Here is a 21,597-nt window from a genome sequence, read left to right as displayed (position 1 = left end):
TGTAGTGGACTAAGCCTGATGTCAAAACTGACCAGATGGACAGAAACTGTCATTTCATTGATTTGAATCCAGAAATACAGTTTGACCCATCCTGAGACTTTCTGTCTTGAATTAATCAAGTGGAAAAGACAATTCTCTATGATCATTACTATTTTACAAATGTTTTGATAATCAAATTGTGTTAGTTCAAACAATGTTTACATGTTGAAGTGAACTACTCATTTTTATTTACTTAAACAGTAGTAATGATTTTTATTCCTCAATTCAAAGTGAAATAAAGTTAGAGTACATTACAGAGTAATGATTCAATTTCTTGATCGTCTGCTTTGAAAGTGAGCAAGTTTGTAAGTGTGTTAGAGTTCAGGTTTCGGTCAACTAAGAAGTTTACTGAAAAGAAATGTCATGTTTAACTTTTACAGCAAGATACTGAGTAGAGATGCCACTAAGACTGGTTTTCTCCAACAATCTTTCTGTCTGTTCTTAAACAATCTTAATCTCTATCCTTGACTTTCCATAACACCTTACATCACAAACCACACCTCTGTTCTGGTCCATCCACCAATCAAAAAGCTCTCAAATGAACCGGAAGTATAGCCCGTTTAAATGTGGCAACTTCCCAGTTCAAGAGCAGAGTTCAAGAGTTGTGGAATCCAGAGTGCAGGGAGTTTGGGAGTCCGTGAATGCAACCGCAGGCATTCATGGATGCTGCTAAACCAAACAAGCTGAACCAGAGACGATTTTGGGAATTATAACTTCTGTTTGGATAACCTCGCACGGCTCTCTAGGTATTTTGGCTGTTCTCACTGAGACGCTGAACAGTGGTTGGAAGTGAGACTCCACTCCGGAACTGATCTATCTTCAGAAAAGGTAAAAGTCGACCTTCACCGAAAGTGTACTGTTTGGGACAAGCTGAGTTCCGAAGGAGCGTGCACGTTCTGGTTAAAACAGATAAATTCCCTCACACATCTCTCTGTAAGATAAATCTCAATTTTCCATCTTTAAATTCTTCTCTCAAGTAGAAAATCAATCACCGCCGTGTGAATTGATGTCTGCTGTTCTGCTGAAAAGTGAAAACAATCGCCGTATTGTTCTCACTTCCTGTAAAATTAATTATGCTACATTTGCTATTCTGCCAAATTAATGTAAATGTGTGATGTGTTAAACTTGATTCTGTTAATAAATGACCCACTCGCTTGGTGAGTCAAAGATAATTAACGTCTCACGTCCACATTTCTGTTGAATTCAACGCATGAACATCACACAGTCCAGAAAGATGAGTGAACCCGTTTAATGTATGAATATATCTCAGGATATGTCATACTACAAATTGAACTGAATTGAATCTATAAAGTTGTTCAAACAAACACAAAAAATTAAGCAAATTTGCATTTAAAGCTAAAAGTTGGTCTTATTTTAGTTATAATAATTTTGTATTAATATGTAGATTCTTATTTTTATCTACAAAAGAAATTACTGCCAGTGTTTTGCTTTTCCAAGATCACTATCTAACACTTGGCAGGGGCGATTCTAGAATTTGACCGTTAGGGGCGCTTATAGCCCCCCAATTCTAATGGCTCTTGGCTTAAATAATGTGGTGGCCATTGGTGTCAGAAGCATTTATAATGTGGGGGGGGGACACACTGGTGTGTGTGTGTGTGTGTGTGTGTGTGTGGGGGGGGGGGGGGTCTGGTGGTCTTCCCCCTGAAAATGTTGAATAAAGTAGATGCCATTTCCTGCATTCTGGTGTAGTTTAATGGGTTCTACGTTTACCTCTATAAGTAAACACTTGATTCAGTAACTATTTTAGAGAGCTCAGCACAAGTAGTAGCACTAAGCTAGTAGTGTGCAATACAGATGTGCTATCCAAGAAGCTACAGATGTACCACTCTGCTTTACATTATACAACCTAATAAAGGCTTTGTACAGAATCAGCTTAGTGTTACTTGATCATAACAAATAAAGGGAAGATAAGTCTGAGATTTTCATCATTGTATGTGTAGTGAACTAAGCCTCAGGTCAAATCCTGACCTTGAGGGCCTTCCTGGGACAAGAACTGTATTTCATTGATTTGAGTCCAGAAACACAAAATCAAGTCCATCCAGAGACTTTCTAAGTGTCCTGCACTGATCAATTGAAAGAACACTCTCTTTTTATTATCATTACTATTTTACAAATGTCTTGATAATCAAAGTGTGTTTAGTTCAAACCATTTTAAATGTTGAAGTGAACTACTCATTTTAAATCAACTGTGAAACAGTATTAATGATTTTTAATCCTCATTCAAAGTAGAAATCAAGTTAATGTCTGTTACAGAGTAATTATTCATTTTCTTGATCTTCTGTCTGAAATGAGCAAGTTGTAAGTCGGTCAAACGTCGGAGACAAACGCAAACAAGTTTGTTGGAACGAACTGTCATGTTTTTAAATCCTCTCAGACGTAAATAGAGAAGCTGGCACCTGTTCCCTCCCAACTCGCCTAAACATTTCTCTTGTCTGTCTCAAAAACATTTTCTGTCTGTTCCAAAACATTTTTCTGTTTTTCTGACTTCTAGTGACCTCTTACGTCATAAAAAACACACCCCTGATTAGCTCTTTCAGCCAATCAGGACTTCCCAAATGAACCGGAAACAGAACTCTTTAAATGTCGACACTTCCTAGTTCCAACGAGTGTGGTGGGAGAGCAGTTCAGTTCGGAGGGCAGAACCGAACAGAAAAGTGCTGGAGAGAACAGGAGGTTCCAGACATGATCCGAAGTTCTTCTGAGTCTCTTGGGAATTATGGAATCTTCCACATCTGAGTGGAACCTCTGACGGACTTACTCCTCATGTGAGTCCACCCGTGAGGTGAACGTGTGTTGAACGAAGTACCGTCACTACTCCGGACGTTTCCCAACCATCCTACGGAGACGCTGGAAATGGTAGCGTTAAATGGAACTCCGTACCAGCTGATTCATCTTCAGAGAGATAACGAGTCGATTTCCTACCGAAGCGTACCGAGATGAAACTGGGCTCGAATGGAGAGTGCCGTTCTTGTACAGACACATTTTCCCTCACACATCTTTTCTCTCCAGATAAACTTCATTCCCCATCTTTAAAACTCTTCTATCTTGCCAGTAATTAATCCAGATATTTTCAGAAATGTCTGTTGTAAAGCTTGAACCCAGATACCATGGCCGTATGGTTTCTGATTGTAAAGCTAATTAATTAAGCTGTTATTGTAATCAATTTTGCCAAATTAATGTAAATGTTTGATGTTAAACTTTGATTCTGTTAATAAATGACCGCATTCATTTTTGATGGGTCAAAGAAAATTAACGTCTCACGTCACATTTAATCATTCAATGCACGATAGAACTCTGTCCAGAAAAATGAAAGAATCCGTTTAATTTATGAATAATATCTCACAGATATATGTTCATTTACATCTGGTGGCCCGTACGTCCCATACAAAGGCAAATTTAGCATTTAACGGAGCAATTGGGAATTACGTGTCTTGCTCAGACACCATGACATGTGGGAATCGCTGGGAGTCAAACCACGACTTTCTGGTTCCCAGTTCGTTGCCCTACCTCTACCCCATCTTGGCCCCTAAAGACTAAACTTATGCAACCAGAAGTTGCAACATATATCTGCTGTACATACAGAACACACAACGCAAAGTAAAACTAGCTTTAAGCATTAACTTTTAATTTAACCATTATGCATACTGTACAATCCAACAATGTTCAGTCAGGTCATCTAGACGGTTCCTTTTGTGTGCTGAGATGTTTTGTCCATCATCCAAAGGACTTCTTCAATCTGAGGAACAATCAGTCAAAACTGATTCTCCACCAACAGTATACTCCAAAGTGGAACAAACCATTTTACTGGTGCTAAGATGGCCTCTGGGACATGCCCTCTCCTCCTTGGCCTGCCTTTTGGTTGTTCCTCAGATTGAAGAAGTCTGTTGGATGATGGACGAAACATCTCAGCACAAAAAAGGAACCGTCTAGATGACCTGACTGAACATTGCTGGATTTTATATCTGGTTTATTGAGAGTGAACTTTGGCATACTGTACAATGTAATTATGACAAAAATTGAGGATTTACCTGCAGTTACCTTTGTACAGATGAACATGTGGTACTTCCTGGTTATCACTAGGGCTGAGTACCGAACCGAGGTTCTTTTATGGCACCGACCGAACTGCACCGGTCGGTGTATGTATTGAAACGTCACTCTTCTTTCGGTGTCAAGTTTCGGTATTGGCTGTAATGTGTCACGTGGTTTCAGCATGCAGGCTGGTAAAACACCAGACAAATGACAAAAAGACTACACCCAGACTACACCCAGAGCTGTATAGAGCTGCCGTACCTAATCTATGTATACTGTAATGTATGTCTATGGTGCTGGTGACGCCCACAGACGGGTTCACGTGTGCAGCGCGTGTTGTCGAACGGCTTCGACAACACGCGCTGCAGAAAGTTGCTCCGTGTTTTTCTGCGAGGAGAGAGGAGTTCAGCAGCCTCCCCCTCCTTCTCTCAACATTAAAGTCAGCCTGTGAGAGCCTGAACGTCCTGATTCATTATCTCCACGACCGCACTCTTCGTCAAAGAACTCCGAGGACGGCTCTGTGTCTGTGCTTCAGCTGGTGAGTTTACGTTTGTTAGCTTAACTGCAGCTTAACACGTACATCGCGGTGAAATAAATTATGATCCATGTAACGGTAACTTTAAGATATTATGTGTAAATTTATTTTATCTATGTGGCTAGCTAAACTCAGAAGCTAATTAAAGATTGACAGTAACAGATAAATCTTAGCTTGTAAAACTGCTCATCCATCCAGTCAGCTGCTTAAACAGTTCACCTAATGTTCACTGTTTATGTAAATGTTCTCCTCACAGGAGGTTCTGACCCTGATGTGAGGAGGACAAAAGAAAAGCGAAGTGGAGGCCACAGGACAGTCACAAACTTTGTTGTTAAAAGTTTGCTGCTTTTTCTACAGTGGAGCTGCATGGTGGAGGTAAGTTAAACTGTAAAGGATTTTGTTGACCAGTTAAGCTTTTATCTCTCAGCCTAGATTATGTTTTTTCGAGTAATAATAACACAACCATGTTATTGTTGATGTTTTGTTCTCATTTCAATTAGGGAGATGATCAGAGCCCTAAACCCCAGAGAACCACAGAGAAGATTCAGGAAGAGATACAGAGGTGCAGATGTCTGCATCTACCCTAACCTCAGTGAATCCAGTGACCTGCTGGTGGAATGTGAGGGACAATATGTCAGTGCTGTCAAACTGACAACCATGTATCTGTGTGTGCAACAATCATCATCTACAGCATCAGAGTGAACAGTTTCTACTGCTGGAGACACCATCAGCCAGGAGTGGGCTTGTTTGTGTCCAGAGAAAACAGACATGTTGATTTTTCTGAAGAAAAACTATTAAGTGAAGAGGTCCTCAGTGTGTAGCAGTGAACATTAAACACTGACGTGTCACTGGTTTGTAACTGGTCTTTTGACCTGGAAATTATTTGTTTGTTTTTATGTAAGAAAACTGCTTGGAATAGAAAAATACCAAAGTTAAAAAATAAAACTCACAATTTGTACTGTAATGTGTAACGTAATTTTATTCTTGTTAGAATCAATAATAATTACAAAATTGGTACCGAAAAAGAACCGTCCAGGAACAGACACCGAAGTGAAGGTACCGACACCGATTTTTTTAGAAAGGTACCCAGCCCTAGTTATCACCGTTGTATTCAGCTGCTCATGAGGTTGGCCACAGGGCTTTATCATCTTTTACATTTTACCAGACTCAGTTTAGGTTTTGGAAATGGAATAAACTGTATTCCACCCTCTAAAGCAGGGCATCAACTAGGGGTCACAGTTACTGAAAACCAGCAGCTCAGGGGCCGAACATCCAGCAATTAAAGTCATTATGTAAATAAACCAAGTATTCCAATGATCTGTTACCTTTTAAATTTATTTTGTTGCATTGAATCCTACATGCAAAGAGCCCAAAACCCAAACCCAGAACCGCCTAAAAATTATTATTTATTTTTTTTTACTTTATTTTTCAGGGGTGCTGAGTTTAAATTTAGAGGTGCTTGAGCACCCACAAAAGAGGCTAAAATCACCACTGACTGTTGGCCTGAAAATACCGAAAATTTCCTCTTTTTAAATATTTTTTTTATCAAAGAGCAGTTTTAGTTTTCCATTGTTCAGAATAATTGTTGTTTTAAAACCATTTGTGTCTTTTTTAATATAATAGACTAGAATTTAGGCTTATTTATTTACTGGTGTAGCTAACCTTTTTGGAGTATTAAAACTAATGGGAGAAAGTATAAAAGATGTTGGTAATACCAGTTCATTTGGCATTATTCAAAAACATCACCGGGTTATTTTTCATCAGTGCCTTTGTGTTCCTCCCACCTCCTTCCTTTCTACTCTGCACCTAAACACTATTCATCTAGAATTTCTATTTATGGGATAAGTTTCATTAGTTTATTTTGATGAAATGGGATTGTGAATTGGTTTAATGAATGTGCTGTTTTATGTTTATTATTTTTGGAGGATTGTTTATTGCTAAAAAGCAGCTGTTAGTTGGGGAGGCGACATGAGGTTTGCATCAACATGTCCTTTTTTGTGATTGACTGGTGTAAATAACACATAGAGGACAGAAATGGATAATTTAAACTAATGAATGCTTATTTATTTATTTATTTATTTATTTATTTATAGGTGAATTGGTTTGCTTTAGCTGACTTCATGGTCAATGTGCCAAGGATGTCACAGATAAGATAAAATAAAGAGTCATACATGTGCAGTAGCATGAATAAAGTCTTCAAGTAATTCCTGAAAAGAAAAAGAAACCCAATGGGATGTTTTTTGTTAGGCGTTATTGCAGCTTTCCGCTTGGAAATAATTGTTAAAAGAATTAGAAATGCTTTTGTAAAGTCAAAGACGATTATGAAAAATTCACGAAGCGTTGTGCAATATTTAAAAAAAAAAAAGCAGTTTAGGATCAGGGTAGAGAAGGTTTAATACAGCTAACAACCAGCCTCTAAGGACAGAAGCTCACAAAGATAAAGCACCAGTTTGTAAAAGTTACAGACTGCTTCACCAAATTCCTTATAGTTGTTAAAAGTTCTGGGCAAACTCTGAAGGTTTTGCAAACTCAAGGTAGAACAGTTCTATCTTGGAAACATTCGGGGATAGATCAAGAAGTGTAGTCTCAGCTGTACGGCGTCTTTTTACTTAAACTTTCAAACTGTAAAAATTATTTTTTTAGGCAGTCATGCTTATTTTAATAGATTTCTCAAGTCTGCCTATATGCAGCCTGCAGGAAGTGGTGGTTTTCTGCATCATTTCCTCTGGGTGTTTGCTTTCATCACTGTCTAATGTCTCAGTTAAATTAGACGTATGTGAAAAATAGATCAACCACTCAATCCCTCCTAAACATACCTTAGCGTAATCCCAGATTTGAATGAACTAAATAAAAAAAATAAAAAAAATCTAGTACTTCATTGTTATATTTATTTTGTTTCATTAATTTTCTTATGGACATATATAATTGCTTTAGAACCACGTCTGTTTTTGCTTCCTTGGTAAATAAGACGTGTGAACTCTTCAGATGTTAACTTGCTGTATCATTTTTGCTTTTGTAAGTTTTCTCTTCTATCCTTCTCCATTGACCATTTTGACCAAAATAGACATATTACATAGCTAAGACATATGTCATGTTACACAGCAATGGTTAAAATAATAAATAAAGTAACACAGTGAAAGTAAGTGCTTTTAAAAAAAACTTTTAACCATTCAATGATGGGGTCTGAATACGTGTGCATGTTACACACATCAATATTTCTCAATATATTCATCTGACTCTTTGATGACTCAAGCCAACAAGGACAGCCAGATGTTTCTGAAGAAAAAAAAGGCACCAATAATTTATACTGTTGAAATGTCTGAGACTGACAGCATTGTTCCTGCAGACAGCAGCCAGAGGGATGCCACTACTGTCATAATTAGGCTGAGACAGATGGTAAGAGAGATGATAGGACAGACTTTGAAAAGAAGTCATCCGTCTCCTCTCTAGAACTTATTTTTCATGTCTGCGTTGAATCTACGAGCCTGATTATCAGACGTCTGCAAACGCCTCCCATTTAATTATGACTACATGTCAGTTCTCCCACCTTGCTCGAAGCTGGAACATTCACTAGAAACATGGAGCTTACACTCGCAGGGACTGTCAAAAATGAATAATCATGAAGATCTATACCCTCAGCTTGACCTTTGAGAAGATGATAAATTATGCTATTCTAAATATCTGAGCTAAAATAATTTGTCTGTCAGTAAATGATGAGATTTTTGTCAACACTAAGATAATATTTTGTTCTTGTACATAGTTTTGGCTGTGCATGAACAAGGTAACAGAATATGATGTGTGAATAGTACATGAAGCTGGAGGACTGAATGTGACACTTCCTTCATCAGGAGGAGGGAGGTGAGGAACAGAGGGAGGACAGCAGATTTAATATAAAGAAAGGCAGTGGGATATGTGGAGTTTGCTTCGATTGATTGCAGGGCTCTAAGTAGTGAGAAGGGAATACAAGATTTCCCTTTAGATTAGGCCAGAGACAGCAAGGGTCTCCACATATAAAAAAAACACTAAGAATTGACTGAATGCATAATTGGGAGATCATCTTTTGTTGTTTGTGTCCTTTTTAAGAAGTTACTTGTCTTTATGATTGTGAAGCTTTGTTTGAGGGTCGTTGTTGTTTATTAAACTCTTTGAACTGAATTACGAAACATGCAACCGTGTTGATGTGATATGGACTTGTTACTTTTTAGAATAATGCCCTGACATGATATTCTAATTAAATTATTTAAATTGAAATGTATAAGGTGAGACTATGAAACATGACTTTTCCAAGAGTTTCTGGACACGTCAACTGAGAAAGCAATCATTTGCCAACACTGTTTACATTATATTCATTACATTATATTATATTATTATAGCATTGAAGTACTGCTAGTTTAGTAGGGAAGTACTTTCATTTTTTTTTCCCACTGGAGCTTATGACGCTGAAGCCTCAAATTCACAACGAACAGAACAGTTTTTGTTTTTGGTGTGAAACATTACACCAGCTCTTTATACTTTGCACAAATTCTGAGGGCATAGAAGTTTATTTACCCAGTTTAGATGTCTTGTAGGTTGTGTGTCCTCTAGGACGTGCCTGGTTTCCTTCCAGTCAAGGTGTTTTGAGGTTTTCCCACCAGCAGGAGGACTGAGGCTTGACCCAGAGCATGCTGGAGAGAGTGCATGTGCATTTAACTTCATTCTGCGGTGTGGAGCCCTGACTTGACATGATGAATTTTGATCATGAAGCAGTACAAGAGATTAGAAATTTTATGTCGCTTAAGCTTGCACCAGGGAATATAAATGTGTCACATGAAATTAAAACCTTGCATAAGTGAGACACTTTCAGTCAGGACCAAGCAGAACTTTATTCTGATGGGCTAAAGCCTTCACTGAGACGCATAAAGTATGTAAGATTAGTTTACTTTTAGATCTTCAGGGCAGCTATGCTTATTTGTTATATAGATTTGGTAGTGAACTATAATGGGACTAATAAAATAGAAATGGTTACAAAAAATATGCTTATACTTATAATCCTTTGGAATTGTGCTTTAATAAGTAAATTTATTAGTACTTTAGAAACACAAAATTAAACGTTCTGTTCAATCTTCAGATTATACCATACCATACCGTTTTATTTATAGAGCACTTAAAACAGCGACAAGGCCAACCAAAGTGCTGTACAGACAGAAAAACAGGCAACACACAAAGCAATATACAAAATGAGGTGTGACGAGTGGTGTGGCTAAGGGTGAGTCATTGGGGTTTGATTGTCCAGTCCACGTCTTATATTGCCTTATCTTAGGCTTTCAACTTGGTTCCCTTTGGCTTTCTGTTGCTGTAGCAGTGTGGGTACCATAGATGCTTTAATGATTAGCTGGTCTCTATACAACCAAAGAAAGACCTGTGTTTGTGTTCTTGGCATAAAGTTAAGCTCATTCTAAGTGTGAGCTAGATTCTGCCTTAGTTGCACCTTGTCTCTGATCCGGCTTGTGGCAGGATCTCGAGGTACAGCCATGGAAAGCAGGAGAAGTGGTTTGGGAGCCACAGTATTCCATTTCTCCTTTTTCTAGATGGCAAAGTTTTGTTTGTACCTTTTAAGCCATGACCTTCAACGTGCACTGGTGCACTGGGGTGGTTGGCAGCCAAGTGTTGTGACTGGGATGAGATTAAACTCCATTACATTTTCAACCAATGTTTGGAACATAGCTGTAGTTGGTCAGTCGTTGCTCTCTTTGGTTCTGGGGTGAATCTTTGCTTCAAGTGAAGGAGTTCAAGTATCTGGGTGTCTTGTTCAGTGGTGAGAAGAATAGACTGGAAGGTGAATCAACAGATTGAGTCCTCATACCTAGTAATGAGACGGTTGCTCCAATCTGTCATGGTGAAAAAGGAGCTGCTGTGAAAGGCAAAGATCTTGATTTAATGATCGTCCACGTTCCAACCCTTACTTACGGTCAGATACAGATTATGTCTAAAAAAATGAGATCTCAAATACAAGCGGCTGAAATGATCTCCCTACATAAAGTGGCCAGGCTCACCCTTAGAGATGATGTGAGAACTTCACCATTTTGAGGGTGCTCTAAGTAGAGCTGTTGCTTCTGCACATAAAAAGGTGCAGGTTGAGGTGGTTCAGGTGTTTGATTAGGATATCTCCTGGGCACCTCCATCTGGAGATTTTCATAATATGTTCTACTGCGAGGAAACACTGGGGCAGACCCAGAACTGGCAGGTCGGTCAGAATACTGACCGACCGGTCAGATCGGTCAGAATACTGCAATCGGTGCACCCCTACCTGTCAGTATTCTGACCGATCACCGATTTCTATAAAGTCTGACCTGCCGATTCCGATTTTGGCTGGTACCGATTTTGTTTTATAAGCAACACTGTCAGGTGTTATAAGGTCACAATGCACCTTCAATTTTCCAATATTATTTTATTGAAAAAAACATACCCTTGAACAATATCCTAGAAACAATACAAACTTGTTTTAACTGGCCATGAGGTAGTGCTCTGAAATATAAATGAAGTTTAGACAATTGTTGTTAAAACTACAAAAAAATCTGTAAAATCGGTTTCTCATGTAAGTATCGGCCACTCTCCAATTTCCCAAACTTAAGGAAATCAGGGCCGATAAATCAGACGGCCGATTTATCAGTGCACCCCTAGTATTATGTCAGCTCATTGGCCTGGGATCACATTCAGATCCCATTGGAAAGTGTCACTGGAGGAAGAGATATCTGTTTCCCTGCTGGACTTCTTGCCCTAATTTGACCACAGATAAGCAGAAATCAATGAATGGATGTTGTCTCTTGTCGTGTAGCCTGAGCCTTAACTGTAAACCTACAAAATCAGCTGCTGCTGTTAATCCCATTTCTGTTTGTAACCCGTTAACACACCACTACACCTTAATGTCATTGTCAGTTCTCATTGGCCAACAAAGTCAGGTTCTGCCAGTGGATGGTGGATGTTAATGCACCTTTTATTTTTATTTTTTACCCTGTATTTTTCCCAAGACAGGGGATGTCTTGCCCCAGAAATCCAGAGAAATGGAAGAAAATGGACGAATAAAAAGACGTCAGAACTATACACAGTAATGCTTGCATTTATGAGCATAAACTGTATTGTTAATTGATTATGACAAGAATAGGGTTTACTTCTGTCTTTTCTCTTTAATCAATAGTGTGATAAAGAAACATATAAAATACTGCAATTTAGAAAACTTCAAACATATAAACATATAAATATGTATTCCGTAAATAAATATACTGATATTGAGTGCGACTTTGATACCGAAAGCAGAAAACGTTATGCCAAACTAAAAACTGGAGATTATATAAAGCTACCTTCTTTATTTATTTAGTTGGAAGTAATTTACCCATCAAGTAAATAGTTTGGCATCTAAATCCACAAATTAGTGTTTTTCCACACTAATTGGGACTACATGCAATGTTTCGTGTTAATCATTAACTGGATTTTGTGCTCACTGACTTATCCCTCAGGAAAGGAGGCTCTGTGCACATCCATTCCTTGAAATCTACAAAGATGGCCAGATCCAGTTCATCGTCCCCTTGGCTCGGCAGGTTGATTTTTATGTGCCTGAAGTTCGGCAGGTGGAAAAAAGGCTGTCAGAACCAGAGGAATCTCACAGCGATACAGACATCTCAGGTACGTGAGTCGTTATGCCGTGCTGCGTTTGCAAACACAGTGTTGCGCATTTTTTTGTTACTTGGATAAGGGTAAGATGAGAGAAAATAATCTTTACATTTTGCATTCCAAAATGTTGTAATATAACATAGCATTTGAAGCTCAGACGTTACGAACAGTTCTTTATAATAAAGGCTACACTTCAATCTACTTATACAACATACAGTCCTAGAGCAGCTCTCTGGCCCCTCTATTGCTCCCAGCTGTCCTGGTTTTCACAATATCTAGCCTGTTTTTGTCTCTTCCAACTCCTGAGAGAAATCTCTTGCTGTTAAGCTGCTCCACAGTGTTTTCTAGCTCCAAGCTTTTCAGCAGTAAAAGTGAAACAAAGTAAAAAAAGACTAAATGCAAAACAGTGAGCTGATGGACACTAAAAAGCTCCATGGAGCTGAGGGGAATTGCCGAGTTAGGTCGTCTCATTAGTTCCAGTTTTTTTGGTTAATTGTTAATTAAAAAAAACTGATCATCATCATCAATCATTTTAATTACCAATAAGAAAAAAATGTATAAAAGCAAAATAAGATAAAGTTGTGTATAAAAAGTGACAAGAAAAGTTATTTTCTGGTGGACCTAGAAAAACAGGATGCTAAAGTTCTTTCATGTATTTGTTCAGTAAATGTAGCTGATATTTCACAGATGAGATCAAGGGGAATTGGACCTTGTCTCGACTGCTCTTTTGTTTATAGGCAGCTCCGCTGAAGCAAACTGTTACTGACACCTTTTTAGGTGTTAATGAAAAGCCCAAACACAACAGCTTCTGTTGGAGCTGTGCTGCCACTCTCTGCAGACTTCAAATATAAAGACGCCATATGGAAATCTTGCTTTCACTGAAAACGGTGCTCAGTCACATAAAGACTTGTCTACTTCAGGGTAATTTATCTTCTCGAGACATAAAGGATCTTGATGAAGCTCACAAAATGTGTTTTATCATTATTAGACGCTGCTTCGTGGCCGTTCAGGTCAAAAGAGCTAGACTTTATATTGTGTTTAGGAATAATTTGTTGCTTTAGACACAAACAAAAGTGAGAAAATTAAATAAAAACAATAACAAAATACATGGAAATATTTCTGCTACAGCACATGTAAAAATTTAAACATGCATTATATGGATCAAAATGTTTCATATCATATCTATTATGGTGGTCATTACTGTTTTTACTGTTGTATACATTTTTGTATTTTGTGATTTGCAAACCCATTTTTACTGTAAATACCTTTGATCATTTTGATTTGCTTTTTCACATGACACACAATTAGAAAAATTATTGGTAACAATGACAGATTTTTGTGAATAATGTATGTTTTTCTGCATGTCATGGATTCAGTACATTTTTAATTTAACTGGCACTTCGCCCCGCCTGGAACTTGTTACAGTATCTCAGTAAGGATGCAGAAATTTTACTGAAAAATTGGTTCTTTCTTTTATTGCATCTAGACTGGACTATTGCAATGGTTTGTTATCTGGGTGTCCAAATACTTCTTTAAAAAGTCTTCAGTTGATCCAAAATGCTGCTGCCAGGGTCTTAAATGGAGTTAGTGGGAGATCATATCTCTCCAGTTTTAACTTCTCTCCATTGGCTCCCTGTCAAATTCAGAACTGAATTCAAAATCTTACTTCTAACCTACAAAGCTCTCAACAGCCTAGCTCCATCTTATATTACAGATCTTATTGTCCCATTTTTTCTTAACAGAGCACTTCGCTCTCAGACTGCAGGCTTATTTGCAGTTCCTAGAGTTTCCATTAGCAGAATCAGAGGCAGATCTTCCAGTTATCAGACTCCTCTCTTGTGGAACCAACTTCCAGTTTCTGTCCATAAGGCTGACACATTGTCCAGTTTTAAGACTGGGCTTAAGACTTTCCTTTTTGATAAATCCTATAGTTAGGGTTGGCTTGTTATGCTGCCATAGACTTAGGCTACTGGAGGACAAATTGACCTCATTTCTTAAAATGAATTGTTACAAAATGAATAGTTTTCATTTGATATTATTTCTGTCTTAACATGTGATTATTGACCTGCCATTGTGTATCTGTTCCTCCTTCCTGTTCCTCTCAAACCCAGTCAGTCAAAGCAGATGACCTCTTGTCCTGAGCCTGGTTCTGCTAAAGGTTTCTTCCTTGTGAGGGAGTTTTTCCTTTCTATTGTTGTTTTTATGCTCACTCAAGATGAGAGTCTGTGATGAAGTTAGACTCAAAACAGTCTGCTCTTCAGATAATTTAATGTTATTAATTTTTTTTTTTTTTTTATAAATGTTTTTGTTCAGTGCCCTGAGATGACTTCTGTTGTGACTTGGCACTATATAAATAAACTGAATTGAATTGAATAAGGGAGGTTTTTTTATAGTTATGTTCACTACTGTCAAAATTTATTTGAGTTAAATCCAGTTTGGATTGAAACGCGGTTAATTAAATAATTTCTATATTGAGGAAATTGTGAAGGCTTTACTTCATGCATTCCTTTGAAGCATTAGGATGAAGAGTCTAGCCCAAACTGTGACTGAAACCCTCTGATTTCAGTCATTAATAGATGTGGCCAAACTATGTTGGCCCTATACAATAGTTCATGCTGCTTTTAATTTGAATGCAAATTCCCTTAAAAGGGTTTACTTTCAGTTCATATGTTTTTATATTGTAAAAGCAAATTACATTTGTATTGTTAAAGTTAAACCATTATGATTGTTAGTGTCCATTTTTGTTTATTACCTCCCACCCCAAATACCCACACTTTATGCTAAATATTTCTTCCAGAATTGGTCCAACAACAGAAAATTAACAAACCTGGAAAGTCTCCTTTTGGATCTCCTTTTTTTTTTTTCTTACAAACTAGAGGAAAACTAGAGTGATGTTGACAAATCCTGCTCTTCGTGTGTCATGGGCTCAGAGCAGAGTGGAAGTGACATTCAGGTCCATGTCTCTGAATGATAATGTGACAGATAGTGGTGCTCCTGTCACACTGGGATCAACTCAGCCAGAGTGAGCCAGTCGAGCATTCAGGCCACTGGAAGCTTCTTCAGTTTGTTGACACCTCCGCCTCGCACACTCTCACACTCTACCACCCACCGTCCACTGCACCCAATACCAATCCTGTCTTGGTGACCTTATCAACCCTAAGCTCCTGCACACATGGCTCCTCGTGCTGCCAGAAGGCATCCTAAAATGATGCCACTGTCAGTCCTCAGTGCAGCTCTCTCTGCCGCAGAATCAGTTTTACACTAGAAATCTGCCATAGTTTTTAAATGGTATGAACATGTTACAATTAGATTAGTCTGTTGTTTTAAAGATTTGTGTGCAAATCAAAGTCTGTACTCACAGCTCATAGTTCACAATTGGTCATAAACATTGGGATATACAGTATGTGCCACGTTTTCTAGTAGTTCATTCTTGGTTATTATTCGTAGTCTGTGAGGATCCACAACTTCTCCTCCTCCATCATAATCCTCAGCACTGGCTCCCCCCAGGGCTGTGTGTTGAGCCCCCTCCTGTTCACTCTGCTCACATGATTGTGCAGCTACCTTTCCAGGCTGTCATATTGTAAAGTTTGCAGACGATACAGCTGTGATTGGATGCATCACAAACAATGGTGAGCCCAGCTACAGGCAGAAGGTGGAACACCTGGAGAGCTGGTGCAGGAAGAACAACCTTCACATCAATGTGAAGAAGACGAAGGAGATGACTGTGGAATTTAGAAGGAGCAAACACACCTACTGCCCCCCACCCAACCCCTACACATAGGAGGATCTGCGGTGGAAGTGGTCTCCAGCTACAAGTACTTGGGTGTGCACCTGCTGCTTTGCCATTCACTACAAATATCAATGTCAGGACCTTCATTTCATTTCATTTTATTTTATAGATATACTTTTTAAAAAATATTTTTATACCGCTATAGTACAATTTAAGACAGTATCATGCTTTTATTACTTCATTTTATGCTTATGTTTAATAAATATTTTAATGTTAAATGGTTATTGTTGCACCGCGGTCTGAGAGAAATGTAATTTCAATCCTGTGTATGTCCTGTACATATTGCAGTTTTTGACAATAAAGTGACTTTGACTTTGACTTGACTTTGAATACCAACCCCACCTGGAGCAACAACACTACCAGCTTGATCAACAAAGCTCATCAGAGACTCTGAGGTGAGCTGGTCTGGGAAGCTCAGTCCTCGCCTCCTTCTACAGGTGTGTAGTGGAGAGCATCCTGTGCTCCAGCATCAACGTGTGGCATGGAGGCTGCACAGCTGCAGAAAGAAAAGCTTTGCAGAGAGTGGTGAAGGCTGCACAGAAATCTGTTGGAGTCAGCCTCTCCACCATCACAGACATCTACACCTCCAGATGCAGGAAGAGGGCCACCTGCATCATGAAGGAGCCCCTCACCCAGCACACACACTTTTTGCCCCACTCCCCTCAGGCAGGAGATTGAGGAGCATTAAGTTGGAGAACCACTAGACTGAGGAACAGCTTCTACCCTGAAGCTGTAGGACTCAAATCCCTAACTAGGAAAATTGAGCATGCATCAGGATAGGAAAATCACAGTAATGCTACTTTAATTGGAGATTTGACACTTTATCAGTGCTGCTGATTTCTTACCCATAAGCTGCTGTATTCATACCCATCTGCTCACAACAGACTCGTGTTCAGGCTGCTGTTTAATACACAGTATTATATTATATTGTTATTGTTTAGCATGTATCTTAGATCCTTGTATACTGTTTTCTTTTTTATTCTTTACATTTTTGCTTTTTGTAGGTATAACTGGGACCTTGAGTACACAATTTTGTTCTACCCCATGTACCACATGTGATGTGAATGACAAAAAAGAACCTTGAACCTTGATCATTTGTGGCTGAAAACTACTGTATATTATTTTTACTCACAAATAAAACAACAGTTCTTGTATCAGTATAGTCAAATTCTGCACTAGCATTTGTTTTATTAAAGTTGCAATATTGTTGCTATATCCTTTCTCTCACAAGACAGCCAGCCTCCACACCGCCTTGTGTTATTAAAAATTGTTATGAGTTTCAACCTTGCCCCCAACTTCTACTTATTTTTGCTAACTTTGAGACCTGTGTGTTTTACTTTTTCAGAATCATCTAGCATCAAATCCCTTTATAACCTGAACAAACTTAGGCGGCCTCTCACTGAAGAGAGGCACCAGATCAACCCCCCTCTGGCACAATGGCTCGCTTTTCCTGTAACACTCCGCTGTCTGTCCTGCTGGAGGTCAGCAGCACATTCAGCTGAGAGCTGCATGTGTAAACTAGCTCTCTGACTTATCATTTTACATGTGGATGCTGACAAAATCAAATCAAAGTCATTGAGTATGGTAGTTTAGACAAACAAGTTTCTTAAAAAAATAACTGGTGGTCAACGGGGTCTTTCACTGGCTGATTGCATCTTTCTTTGTATTAGGAAAAATGGAAATTCATACCATTCTATAAGTATATACTGACTGCACAGCTGTTAACTGGAGTCAGACAATTTTCATCTTTAACAACACAACCAGCAAACATTCATCATTGAAAAACTGTTGCCATAACTGAGCATAAAATTTCATTGACTGTGGCACATCTTTAGTGTGAAAGTTGTTCATGTGGAAAACTAAAAGTTGGCTAATTGTATTTCTATTTGTAAGGTGTTTTTAAAAAGTCAGAGGAAATAAAAGACTGCTAAAAGGATACATTTTTTATTGGTATTCATATTCTGATCACTTAACTGCTCAGCAACATACATCAATACATCTGTTTTCTCTTACTTATCTATGGCTGACTTGTGAAAGCAGCAGGGCCAGGAGGGAAACCCAGACATCCTTCTCCCCAACAACACTTTCCAGCTCCTCTTGAGAGATCCCACGAGGTTCCCAGGTCAGTGAAGATATAAAACCCCTGCAGCAAGCTCTGGGTCTTCCTTTGACTCTCTTTTCATTAGAATGTGCCTAAAAACAAGAAACTCTTCAGAGGGGGGGCACCCAGGAAGCATCCAAATCGGATGCCCAAACCTCCTCAGCTGACTCCTTTAGATGTGGAGATGCAGCGGCTCTAATCTGTACTCCCCCCATGATGACGGAGCTCCTCACATTATGGCTGAGTCTGCCCACCGTACAGAGGAAGTTTTATTTCAGAGAGTCAGAGATTCTTTATTGTCGTTCGCATCACATCAGGTACATGTGATGGAACGAAATTATGTACACAGGGTCCCAGTTACATCCAACAATAAAAATGTAAAAGAAAAACAATAACATCCAAGATAATGAACCAAGAAAAACATCAACCAAAAATGCACAAAGCACCAATAGCATAAAAACATTACGTCGAACAGCAGCATGAACATGAACGAAGCTGCTTTTATCCAACATCTTAATTTATTAATCATAATCCGTGCTGGGCAGCACGGTGGTGCAACTGGTAGAGCTGCTGCCTCTCAGCGCGCAGGTCCCTGGTTCAAATCCCGGTCCGGGGGCTTCTCTGGATGGAATTTGCATGTTCTCTCTGTGCATGCATGGGTTTTCTCCGGGTACTCCGGTTTCCTCCCACAGACCAAAAACATGCATGTTAGACTGATTGGTAACTCTAAATTGTCCCTAGGTGTGAGTGAGAGTGAATGGTTGTTTGTCTCGTTTGTCTCTATGTGGCCCTGTGATGGACTGGAGACCTGTCCAGGGTGTCCTTCGCACAATGATTGCCGGACATGGGCACCGGCGACCCCCATGACCCAAAATGGAAAAAGCGGGTAAAAGATAATGGATGGAATGGATCTGTGCCTTGTGATCGCAGGTGAGGCTTTGAATATGATGTAATATATGGCTGAGCTCCTTCTTCACCATGACAAACCATCACATCACCTTTATCACTCTAGATAAGGCCCCGATCCTTCGATCTATTTCTACCTCAACCCTACTCTTCCGGTAAGATGGCGCCTGTGTACATGGCTTGCAATCCACATCTGCTGATGGTGTTCGTATTTTTGGTGTTTTTTTCATTTGTCATCTGTGACATCAACGCTCTGCTGGTGTATGAATGAAAACAACTTTTGGATCTTCGACTTTGTGGCACCAATGTCGCTTATTTTGATCAATACGAGCGTAACTCTGGACCCCCCGCTGCTGGTGGACGTGCCTGCTTACCTGCAGCGAGGCGCGCACCTACCTCCCAGGAGACATCGCTCCAGACGCCGTGGAAAACGCACTGGCCAGCTGGTGAAACTTAAAGCCCTGCTTGCTGCCTCTGAATCATCCTCTCCAGCTGATGGTGAGCGTTTCCACCTCCGTTCCTGGCGCTGTACAGATCCTGTGGCGCGCTGTCTGGTCCCGCTGTCGGGGTCCCATCATCACACTGGGCCTGTGCGTGGCTGGGTTTCCTGCCGGAGGCGTGCGTCTAACTCTGCAAATCTGAGGCCGCTGGACTGGACACTGCAATCCTCTCCTCCTGTGGTGGATTCTACGAGGATGGCTCTGATAAATGCCAGATCGCTGGCTAATAAAACTTTTATTTTGAACAACTTTTTCTGCTGCAACCGACTGGACTTTCTTTTCATCACTGAGACTTGGATCTGCCCTGGTGAGTTCAGTGTTTCTGTGGAATTACTGCCTCTGATTGTTCTTTTTTCAATGCTCCAAGGACAACTGGTCATGGTGGAGGATTATTGGCTGTTTTTCAGAAACATTTGCACTGCAGACAGCTCCATGGTTCAGCAAATTATTCGAGTTTTGAACTGCTCTGTTGTGAGCTGGGCCGCTCCAACCCAGTTGTGTGTGCTATTTTTTACAGACCCCCCGGATACCATAAACCGTATTTAAATGAACTCTCTGACTTTCTAACTGGTATTCTGCTCCAATATGATCGGGTTTTGATTTTAGGAGACTTTAATATCCACGTGTGCTGCCCTGATAAACCATTAGCTCAGGACTTTCTAGATCTCATCCAGTCCTTTAACTTTGTTCAGAGTGTTGTAGGTCCGACTCACCAGCAGGGCCACACTCTTGACTTAGTTTTAACGCACGGTTTGTCTGTTTCTGATTTAGAAATTGGTGACACTGTTTGTTCCGACCACAAACCAGTTTTATTCAACACCTCACTGATTTGTGAACCTGCACCTCCCCCCACACCCAAGCCCTGTAGGATTTTTAACCCTTCCACCACCACACTCTTCTCTTCAATCTTTGCTAGTAATTCTGTTTCAGACTCTGAACTCTCTGTGGGTCTTACTACAAAAGAGTTGCTTTCTCAGCATCAGGAGGCATGTGTACAGATCCTGGACTCAGTCGCCCCGTTAAAGCTCAGGAATCGAAAACGCACGCCCCACCCTTGGGTAAACGAGACCACACGAGAGGCAAGATGCATGTGCAGAAGAGCTGAACATCGATGGAAAAAAGATAAACTTCAGATGTCTTTTGAGATGTTAAAAACATGTTGGAAAGCCTATCAACCACCGTTAAACAGGAGAAAAACAAATATTTCTCAAAAATTATCAACTCAAACAGTCACAACCCCCGCGTTCTTTTCAACACCATTAACACCATTCTAAAAGTGCCTCAGTCTGCCACCATTGAGGCCTCTGTTGACACCTGTAATAAGTTTGTCAGACATTTTGTTGAAAAGGTTGAGTCAATTAGGTCATCAATTCCACACTCCACAGCTGACCCTTCAGTTCTTGTCCCCTGCTCAGGAGTCTTCAGTCACTTTGACCCCATCTCACTCTCATTTTTAAATGAGGTCGTTGGTCACATGAAACCCTCATGCTCCCCTGCTGATCCCATCCCTGCTGCATTTTTTAAACAGGTTCTACCGTCAACTGGACCCTCTGTTCTTGCCTTTATTAACAGCGGTTTGGCTACAGGTGTGGTTCCTGATGTTTTAAAACATGCAGTGGTAACTCCATTAATTAAAAAACCCGGACTTGACCCTGCAGCTTGTTCAAACTTCAGGCCAATCTCAAAACTTCCATTTCTTTCTAAAATCTTGGAGAAAATAGTTTTTAGTCAACTAACCAAGTTTTTGAACGTAAATGGAATTTTTGAGATTTTTCAGTCAGGATTTAAACAACTGCACAGCACTGAGACAGCTTTAGTAAGGGTCTGTAATGACCTTCTGCTAGCAAATGACTCTGGTCAGTCTGTGATCCTGGTACTCCTCGACCTTACTGCTGAATTTGACACTGTTGATCATAGCATCCTTATGTCGGCTAGAACACTGGGTTGGGATTACTGGGGTGACGCTAGAATGGTTCCGTTCTTATCTGGGTGACAGGAGTTTCTGTGTTAACTTTGACAATCATTTTTC

The 21,597-nt window shown here is 39.7% G+C and overlaps 1 protein-coding gene across 1 annotated transcript in view; it reads left to right on the top strand.

The window, feature by feature from the left end:
* LOC119412758 (testis-expressed protein 264) overlaps nt 1-21,597 on the top strand; it is a 60,078-nt gene that overhangs the window by 31,366 nt on the left and 7,115 nt on the right. The window contains exon 3 of the mRNA XM_037679794.1: nt 12,118-12,283. Within this exon, the coding sequence (XP_037535722.1) occupies nt 12,118-12,283 (166 nt within the window). The remainder of the gene's footprint in view (nt 1-12,117; nt 12,284-21,597) is intronic.

The sequence above is a fragment of the Nematolebias whitei genome, chromosome 7 (assembly GCF_014905685.2).
Source record: "Nematolebias whitei isolate Nwh7 chromosome 7, NemWhi1, whole genome shotgun sequence".
NCBI lineage: Eukaryota > Metazoa > Chordata > Actinopteri > Cyprinodontiformes > Rivulidae > Nematolebias > Nematolebias whitei.
This window is presented reverse-complemented; position numbering and strand designations above follow the sequence as displayed.